This window comes from Neopelma chrysocephalum, unplaced genomic scaffold (assembly GCF_003984885.1).
Source record: "Neopelma chrysocephalum unplaced genomic scaffold, ASM398488v2 Primary Assembly neopelma1_94170, whole genome shotgun sequence".
Lineage (NCBI taxonomy): Eukaryota > Metazoa > Chordata > Aves > Passeriformes > Pipridae > Neopelma > Neopelma chrysocephalum.
In genome coordinates, this window is record NW_020922878.1 from 11,490 (window position 1) to 21,289 (window position 9,800).

Sequence of the window (9,800 nt, forward strand, 5' to 3'; positions counted from 1 at the left end):
GTGAGTGGGTGAAGAGCAGCCTGGTTATCCCATCACAAAACAGCAAAGGCCACCAATGAGTGGGAAGCTGGAGACTGTGCCAGCAGCCACACAGTCTTCATTGCCTCATCTGGCCAGGGCGCTACTAAGAGCAGCCTGGCCCAAGGAAGCAAAGCTCTCTTCTGGTGCAAAAACCAAAAGCCACGACAGTCGTGTCCCAGCCTCTCTCTGTGCCAACCTCCTCCCCACTTTCATCTCTCATGAAAAAGCACTCCAAACCCCAAATCTGAGAGAGCCAAAATCAGCTGAGACGTCCATCAAGTGATGGAGACCTCTGTTTGGAAGAGGAGGAGAAGGAGCTTCACACTCACCTGGTTCCCCAGCAGAAGGAGGCAAGAGAAGTGGATGAGAGAGCAGGGACTGGGGCTGCCTTTTATACCTGCCCTTCACTGCCTCAGGACCAGGGGCAGCCTTTCCAGAGGTAACAATTTCCCCACAAGCTCATCTTACATGCAAACCAGCCCAGCTAATGATATGGGCTGTGCTTTCATTTCCTGCACTGCTGCCTTTTCATTTCCAGGTTTGTTCCATGCCCATTTCCCAATGAAGGCTTCTTCTGATCCCTGGGATTAAAGGCCCCAGGATTTCTAAAGCAGGAATGCAGCACTGCAGGTGGAAGATTCAGTTTATGTGCTGGATGGGACCAGAGCAGGCAAGTGATCCTATCCTCATCACTCTGGTGGGGTTGTTTGAATTGCTGTTCTAAAGAAGAAGTTCCAGGAATCCTCAGCTGGATGTCCAAGGACTCCTTTTCATGAGGATGTGTCCTAAACTTCTCTTTCCCTCCCTACGGTCACTTCTTCCCTCTCCGTGTCCATGGACTGTGCTGCTGGCTCCAACCTTTGTCACTCTGCCCTCAGGAAAAATTTCTGGCTGATTTTGACTCATCCCTTCTCTGTGCAGCCTGTGAGTACACAAACAATCCCCTGAGCTTGCGTGGGGCCTTGTTCTTCCCCACAATGCTTCTGCCCTGCCTTGGTTGTCCCCAGGTGTCCTCAGCAGAGTCCACCGTGTGTTGTGTTCCTACAACACTGACTTTTACAGGGTAGAGAGGTGGGCCCATGCAAAGCTCATGAAGCTCAACAAGTCCAAGTGTAAGGTCCTGAATGTTGGTTGGACCACTCCCAAGCACAGGCTGGGTGATGAGTGGACTGAGAGTAGCCCTGCCAAGAAGGACTTGGGGGTACTGGTGGATGAGAGGCTGGACATGATGTGAATGTTGTTTGCAGCCCTGGAAGCCAATTGTATCCCAGGCTGCATTAAAAGAAGAGTCACTACCAGGTCAAGGGAGGTGACTCTTTCCCTCTACTCTTCTCTTGTGAGACCCCAGCTGGAGTGCTGTGTCCAGTTCTGAGGCCCCCAACATAAGAGGGATGTGGAGCTCCTGGAGCAAGCCCAGAGAAGACCATAAAGACACTCAAAGGGCTGGAGCCTCTCTGCTCTGGAGACAGGCTGGGAGAGCTGGCAGTGTTCACCTGGAGAAGGCCCTAGGGACAACTTAAAGCCCCTTCCACTACCTAAATGAGCTCCAAGAGAGCTGGAGAGGGACTTTTTACAAGGGCATGGAGTGACAGGACAAGGAAGAATGTCTTCACACTGAAAGAGGATAGATTCATATTACTTATTAAGAAGAAATTCTTCCCTGTGAAGGTGGTGAGGCCCTGGCACAGGTTGTCCAGAGAAGCTGTGGATACCCCATCCCTGGAAGTGCCACACTGGCCACAACCTGGCCAGTCAAGGCCAGGTTGGATGGGGCTTTGAGGAACCTGGTCTAGTGGAAGGTGTCCCTGCCTATGTGGCAGGGTTGGAACTGATTATCGTTTAGGTGCCTTCAAACCCAAGCCATTAAATGATCCTGTGATTCCATGAAATTTGAGAGGTGGTCTGGGGAGCGATTCCCTCTGTGCCACCACTTACATGTAGCTCTGATCTCAGCCTGCCCAGCAGTGGCACCTGGGGGCAGTGGGGAGGCAGGGCTGGGCTGGGCTGGCCTTCTGCTTCCCCAACCTGTGCTGCTGTGAAACAAATACGCGACTTTTACGGCTGCTTCTAGATCCAGGGATTTTGATGATTAAAACTGTCCAAGAAACCTAACTTGGTGCAGATCCATTGGAAGGCTACACCATAAACAAGCCAAACCACCCTTGTCAATGTCCTCTGCTTAAAATAGGTAGTAAACTGGAGTACTCAGGGCAAGTAACCTACAGCTCTTCTTCCTGTTCCCTTTCCATGGGCCTCCACTGATGGCCACAGATGGGGAATGAGGCCTTTGGTAGGCCTTTGCTTTTATGGTTTTGCCATGTGGTCACAGTAGCCCAAGAATTGAAGAGCCCTTCCTTGCCCTGCATCAACAAGTGGAAAACAGTCACCAGCCAGACTCTGGACAACATTCTTCCTGCACTCATCCACTGCCAGAGAGAGGTCTCACTCTTTTTCATGTCTTTTCTTCTTCTCAGGGAAATCCCCAGAGCTGGAGGGAGCTCCTGTGTTCCTGAGTCCATGCTAGTTTTTCTGTCCAACAGCTGATAACCATATCTCAGTGATCTTTCTTCCTCCCATGAACAAAAGGAAGGGTTCTGGGGACCCATTCTCAGGCACAGCATTGCTTATGGAAGCTCAGCTTAGGGGTGCTGGCTTTCCAGCTGGATCCCACTCTTTGAATTGGAGTCTGTTGCAGATGAAACATCACCCACTTCACTTGAGAAACCTAAGGGTACTTGTTTGTTTTCCTGCTGCTGTTCCAGGTGGTCTGCCTCTCCCAGGTGATGTAGGTCTGCTCTGACAGCCCTCTTTGAGGCTTTGCGTGCCTCTGTTTATCTCAGAGAGCTCCAGGCAGTGCTGATGAGAAATTCACAGCATCTCTCAGTGTCCTGCACTCTGCTGTGTCTCGGATTTCTTGGGCATTCCAGCTCTAGCTTTTTGTTGCTCTCAGGGCTGCAGAGGGCTTCAACACTCCACAGACACAATTCTCCCCAAACTGCATCATTCCCAGGCAGGAATGACAAGCAGTTATATCTACCTGAGGATAAATCCAATCTCAGGCTTTTTCTGCAGCCTCAGTGGGCTGTGCCAGGGATTTTCCCAAATGCCACTGGGAAAAGAGAGCCCAGCTGACAAGGGTGGGACTCAGCCTGTCCTTGGGAAGTGGTGCCTGGGCCTGGGTGCAGGCCAAAGAGCCAAGTGCCCAGGCGGATCCAGGAGGTTGGTGAATCTCCCTAGAAGTGCCATTGCTTCTAGAAGGGAGGAGTAGATGTTCAGTTCAGACTCAGTCATCTCAGCTGGGGAGTTCCACGCTCAGGTGAAATCAATCCCACACGCTCCATAAAGGCGTGTCTGTCATGCTGATGCCTCCTCTTTATGAAGTGGCCACATGGACTCTTCACAGTCAGTGTGCAGAAAGAAAAGCTTTGAGAACATGACTAATCTGTTCTGAAATGAAAATTGGGAGGGAAAAAGCAAGTGGCCTTTGGAAGTGCTAATATCTTCCCATTGAGTGCGAAGGGAGACTTGTTTCCCAGCCAGCCTTCCAAAGCTCTGCAGTCTGAGCACTTTGCCATGACATTACAGTTTTTCCACAACAAAGCCCAAAATGGGCTGTTAAAAATGATGTGGGTTTTAGATGTGGAAATGATCTGACCCAGCCAGTGTGAAGCACACCATTTTGCATATTTTTAATTAAAATTAAAAGAGTAGATTCAGATACTAAGGAGAGGAAAGAAGAGTGATTATGTAAAATTTGTTTACAGTCTTATGCTAGGAATAATGACTGCAGGTAGAGATATTAGACATTGTCAAATTTTATCTTGAATCAGAGTACGATCCAATGAAATAGCTGCAAAAATGGGGCATAGATACATCCAGAAAACATCAGACTAAATGGAGAAACACATCTATTTCCTAAACAGTGAGCCAGTTGCTGGGATTTCTTTAGGGGATTCAGACAAACCCTGACAAGATGAAGCACTTGGCAAACCAGAATGGAAACCTGTGTCAGGACCACTCCTCCAGCTCTGTTAGCTTATGGATGGGGCTTGTGACCCTTTCCAAGCACTGCTCTTTAAAGCACTGGGAGGCATTCTGGATTCACCCCAGAAGGAACAGAGGGTGGTGGGAGCCGTAGAATTGAGGCTCAGCCCAACTTGAGCTGGCTGTGAGTGAGATGAGCTGGGGAACTGGAGGCTTCTCACTGCCTGGGGTGCCCACACACACTTACACTCTGTGAGGATCCTCTGCAGAGCAGAAGTCAGGGGAGGGAAGGGATCAATCTGTTTGCTCACACTGGGGCCTTTTGAAAAGCCACTTCACTTCTTCTGGAAAACCCGTCCCAGAGCTTGCTTCACTTCTTTGTTTCTGAGTGTGTAAATGAAGGGGTTTAACAAAGGAGTTACCACCGTGTTAAAGGTATTCACGAGTTTGTTCAGATCCAGGGAGTTCTGGGCTGATGGTTTGACGTAGAGGAACATGGTGGAGCCAAACCAGATGGTGACGACACTGAGATGGGCAGAGCAGGTGGAAAAGGCTTTTTTCCGGCCATGGACTGACTGGATCCTCAGGATGGAAGAGATGATGTACATGTAGGAGACCAGGGTGACCACACAGGAAGCCACCACAACAATTATGGAGACCAGGAACGTTGCCAGCTCCACGGGCCATGTATCACTGCAGGAGAGGGCAAGGCAGGAATCTATATCACAGAGAAAATGATTGATGACATCTGGTCCACAGAAAGTCAGCCTGGATGTCAGAAAGGCCAGCAGGGAGATGGCCAGAAAGCCTCCCAGCCAGGAGCTGAGCACCAGCCGAGTGGAGAGGCCACTGTTCATGAGGGAGCTGTATCTCAAGGGGTAGCATATGGCTAAGTAGCGATCATAGGCCATGACAGACAGTAGAAAACACTCAGTGGAGCCTAGAGAGAGAAGAAAGAACAACTGGAGGATGCAGACCCTGAAGGAAATGGTCTGGCTAGTCCCCAGCATGACTCCTATGGCTTTGGGAACAACACCCGTAGTGTACCAGATCTCCAGAAAGGAGAGATTGCTGAGGAAAAAGTACATTGGGGTGTGTAGGTTGCTGCTTATCCACACAAGGCCTATGATGGACGCGTTGCCTATTACTGTCAGGGAGTACATCAGTGCAAACACCACCACAAGGGACACTCGGGAATGCCACGTGCCTGGGAAGCCAAGAAGGATGAATTCTTCCACATTTGTCCCATTTGCCATGTCCTTCCATCTGTTGAGGTCCATCTGCAAAGAAAGAAAAGTTTCTCTGAGAGTTTGCTTGCCTGTGCTGGCTCTTCAGATGCTACTGGTAATGAAACAAAACCACCATCCCTGAAAATGCACAGTATGTGAAAATGGCATCTATCCTCAGTTAAAATTGTCAGGGAAATCCTCTTCTGCTAAAACATGTTTGGACAACTAGATCTGATCCCGAAAATCAGGCCTACACCAGCAAATGAACATTTGGAGAATTATTTGTCGGATCAGGTACCTAATCTAGAAGATAGTGAATGTAGTCACTTCTGTGAGATAAGAATCCAACGTAGGAAAGTATGGACAGCAGGCTGAGGCTCTGCAGCCATAGGAAAAGCCTTTGCAAGTCAGATTTCTGCTGACCAAGTTGAAATATCTAACAGGAAATACTGTTCAAGGACTCCTGGTCCTGTATATTTGCTTTCTTCCAGGTCTCAGCACAGGAAGCTTTGGTAAATATCTCTATGTCCTCCACAGATCTCTGCTTCTCAGCAGAGCTGCTAGAGGTAGGATTCACCTCTGTAATTTTGCCATCCCAGGGTCAGGGGAAGGATTTCTACTGACCAAGCTGAAATATCTATGGAGAAATACTCTTAGCTCCTCAGCTTACCCTCCTTCTTTCTCCATGGACAGAGAAAAGGCATGAGTGACACATGGCTCATTTTGCCTCATATACAGGATAAAAGCCATCTAGAAGTGCCAGGTTGTCTCTGAGGTCTAAGGCAGGAGTTTGGTGAGCACCTTAGATGGATGTCGCACATCTCAACTTGTACAGAGGTATTCCAAGCCTCAGTGATTGAAGGCAAAATCCTCTGAGGGGAATCCCATTTAAGGGAGCTCTGCTGAACTGCAGGATATAATCTATATCCTCCCTGCAGACAAGGCAGGATTCTTCATCAGTTGTCTAGGGGAGAACATATGTCATTCTCAGGTGGTTGTGTAAGACAATGTTGCTGAAACAGCATTTAAAGGATCTCTTTCTCTCCTATCTTCCTCCCAGAAATCTCATGTATTTAAAGGGTAGAGAAATCCTCCTTAATCCAGCTCTCCTTAAACATGCAAGGCAGTGGAAGTCTATACTAGATGTCTTGGGCAGGCTTTACTCACCACAGCTGCCAATGGAAGTGATCCAAATGACATCTTTTCATGCACCATCCTCCCGAGGAAGCCATGGTCCCCTTGGCTAAAGGAGAGCATTGGAGACAGGTAGATTTACTGGGGGAACTCTGGGTTCAGTGATGTTAGGAGATGAATGGAGGAGCAGCTCTCACCTTGCTGACTCACTTCAAGCTCTACACAACTGCCTGACTGAGTTTCGTCTCCATCCACCTGGTAGGAACTGACAGCTTGTGCTCCTGATCTTTTCCCTCTCACAGCCCCCACTGCACTTTCACAAAGGGAGCTTTGTGTGCACACACAGAGTGTAAACTCTCTTCAGTTTAGCTTCATATGGTGAGATCATACCCCAGAGAGTTGCCAGCATCATTAGCATGAGAACATCCCCACACCCTCCTCATTAACACACTGAAGCTTGAGCTGGCCACACCTGGGAGACGGTTCTCTGTTTTCCTTCTATGTGCCACAGAGAGTTTGACCTTTGGGAGGCCTTAGGGGCTCGTCACAGATGGATAGTACTCTCTCTTCCTCAGGCCAATTAAAGAACAGCAGTGCAATTCCCTAAGTGCCTATTTGCTGGGTATTTGCTTCCTGCCTGCAGCTGTGGTATGAGAACCTTGTCAGGAACTCAGTTCTCTCTTGTGTATCCATTTGCTGACATGCAGATGTCTGGAATAGTCATGTCCCAAGAGACTGGAAGTGTCAAGTATTTGGTGATGGATACTAAGGTGGTCGTGAAACCTCCAGGGTGGGAGATAACTAAAGGCAACTATGGACACATGAATACAGAGGCTGTAAGGGATTAACCTACCTCATTTCAGAGCCTCTAAATGCAGTTAAGGCCTATATCTTCAGTCTTAATTGAAGTGAAGAACTAAGCAAAGATCTCAGTTCAAAGTCAGACAAAACTTTAGTAGAGGAAAATTGATTTCCTCTGCCTCCAGATAAGGTGTCTCCAGTTGAGGTCCTTGTCTTTGCTCCATTAATCATCAGTGGAGAGAAATAGGCACTCTCAAGCCTCAGTTCAGCCCTTACAAAATATGCTGTCTCCCACAGTTCAGGCAATCCAGGCCTTACAGACACCTGTTTTTCTTCTGTTGACACTCAAGATAAGCTCAACAGCTAGCTTAGACTGCACTCACACACAGACACACACACGGCTCATCCCTTAGGTGTCTGGAGTCACCTCCAGAGAGAGGCTCCCTACACTGTCCAAGGCCACCACACAGGTGTTGGACTTGACATTTTCTGCAATTCCTGTGTCCCAGGCTTCAGTGAGGTTGAGACAAAACTGACTTGTACTTGGTGTAACGTAGAGCTGCAGCTAATGAGAGTAATATGCTCAGCTTGAGCCTGTTTGCTGACCATGAAACCGTGTCCCTGCTCTCTATGTGCCCTATCCATGGACATGGGTGTGGGGTTGGAGGCCATGGGATGGAGGTGTTGGAGGCTCTGCCAGGACAGCCTGTGGGTTCACTTGTGATCCCTGATGAAGCAACCCACGCACACGTGACCAGGTTTGGGGGCCCTGCTGTGAGTTTATTCCAGTTGGGGAGTTCAGAGGCCATCACTGGTTGACTGCAGGATCTGTGTCCCCAGGAAGAGGATTCCTGCCATTTCCTGTGCACATCTGCTTTGGGCTGGCATAAGTCCCGTGGGCGAGCTGATGTCTCTGCTGACTGTGGAAAAAGTCTATGGAATCTGTTAGGGAAAGTCCTGAGGAGGACCACGAAAATGATCAGAGGGTTGGAACACATCTCCTGTGAAGAAAGGCTGAGAGAAGTGGGGTTGTTCAGTCTGGAGAGGAGAAGACTCTGGGGATGCCTTGTTGTGGCATTTCAGTGTTTTGTAGGGGGCTTATAAGAAAGATGGAGAGAGACGTTTAACAGTAGTGACAGGAGAAGTGGTTTTCAATGAAAGGAGGGTAGATTTAGATTAGATTAGGTTAGATTGGATTGGATTGAATTGGATTGGATTGGATTAGACAGAATCAAGAAATTTTTTAGGATGAGAATGGTGAAATATTAGAAGAATTTGCCCAGAGAGGTGGATGCCTCATAATTAGGAGTGTACAAGGTCAGGTTAGGTGGAGCTTTGACCAGGCGATTCAATGACAAATTGACAGATGTCCCTGTCCATGACAAGGGGGTTGGCCTAGATGGTCTTTCAAGGTCTCTTACAACCCAATCATTTTATGATTCTATGATTCTATAAATGGTGCCAGTAGCAAAGATGGTTTGGTGCGGTCCTTTCCTCCAAGGCAGGGAGTTTGGGCTCAAAGAGCTTCTACATGGGGATATTGTTGAAATCCAAGTTGGTCCCACAGGGCTGGATGGGTGTATCCCCTGAAGGGATCTGGATCCATTTCAGTGTCAACTCCATAATTACCTTTGCTTACACAGAGTGAGATGCAAAGTCCGGCACAGAAGTCAGAAAATAATTCTTCTCCCTTGAGAGTTCATCTGAGCTCCTGCTTGGCAGGAATGGGCTGCAGCAGCACTCAGCAGCTTTGGCTTCTGTCCCCAAAGGACCCTCTTGGAGCATTCAACTGATCCTGCTGGTCCTGCTGGTCAGTGTTTGACACAGTGAAGCAAGAGCATTTTGGCAAATGTCTGCCAAACTCAGAAGGAGAAGCTAGAAGTGGGAATGGAGGGGTAGGTCTATCAGAGCCTGAAGAGCCAGGATGGAACAAGGGGTGGAAGAGGTAAGTACAGCATGCCAGGAGGGGCTCTCACACTTCCCCTCTGGCACACGTGGTGCTGTAGTTACATGTCTGCTACACAGCTCCTGTTCAACAAGAGGAGGCAGATGGTGCCTTCTTCAGGCAGTTGGGGGGAATCTCACAGTCACAGGCCCTGTTACCTGTGGGTGACTTTTACCAGCTCAGTATTTGCTGTGGGGGCGAAATGACTGTGCTCAAACAAAGTAGGATATGTCTGGAGCATATGGAAGACAATTTTTTGATGCAGATTATCTGTGAATGCAGGGACTCTGTTTACTTGCCAGTCATTTTTACCCCAGAAGGGGATCTACTCAGGGCACCTCTTGAAGACAGCCAAAGAATCATAGTAAATATAAATGGAGTCAGAACTTTTAGATTCATGGTTAAAAACACTCCAAACTGCTACCAATTCTCCCACTTGTGCATAAGCTTTTCCTTCCGTTATTATCCTGTCTCCTTTATTTACTTGTAAAGCTACAGCACAATATTTCCAGACTTTACCTCCCAGCCTGTACTGGTGCCCCTCCACCATTCTTACAAGCACGTGCCCTGGAGGACAATTCAGGAGTCCCCAGCAAAGGAGGGATGTGAGGGAAGAGATGATGGCGGGGAAAGGAGCTCCTGGCCTGTCAATGTTGAGCTCCCCGATAGCAACCCGCTCCTCTGCC

At 48.5% G+C, this 9,800-nt stretch overlaps 1 protein-coding gene across 1 annotated transcript; it reads right to left on the reverse strand.

Moving 5' to 3' along the window:
- Positions 1 to 4,340: 4,340 nt before the first annotated feature.
- Positions 4,341 to 5,261, reverse strand: LOC113980437 (olfactory receptor 6F1). Its single transcript, XM_027707650.1, has one exon. It carries the CDS (start codon positions 5,259 to 5,261, stop codon positions 4,341 to 4,343), a length of 921 nt encoding a protein of 306 aa, XP_027563451.1.
- Positions 5,262 to 9,800: the final 4,539 nt, after the last annotated feature.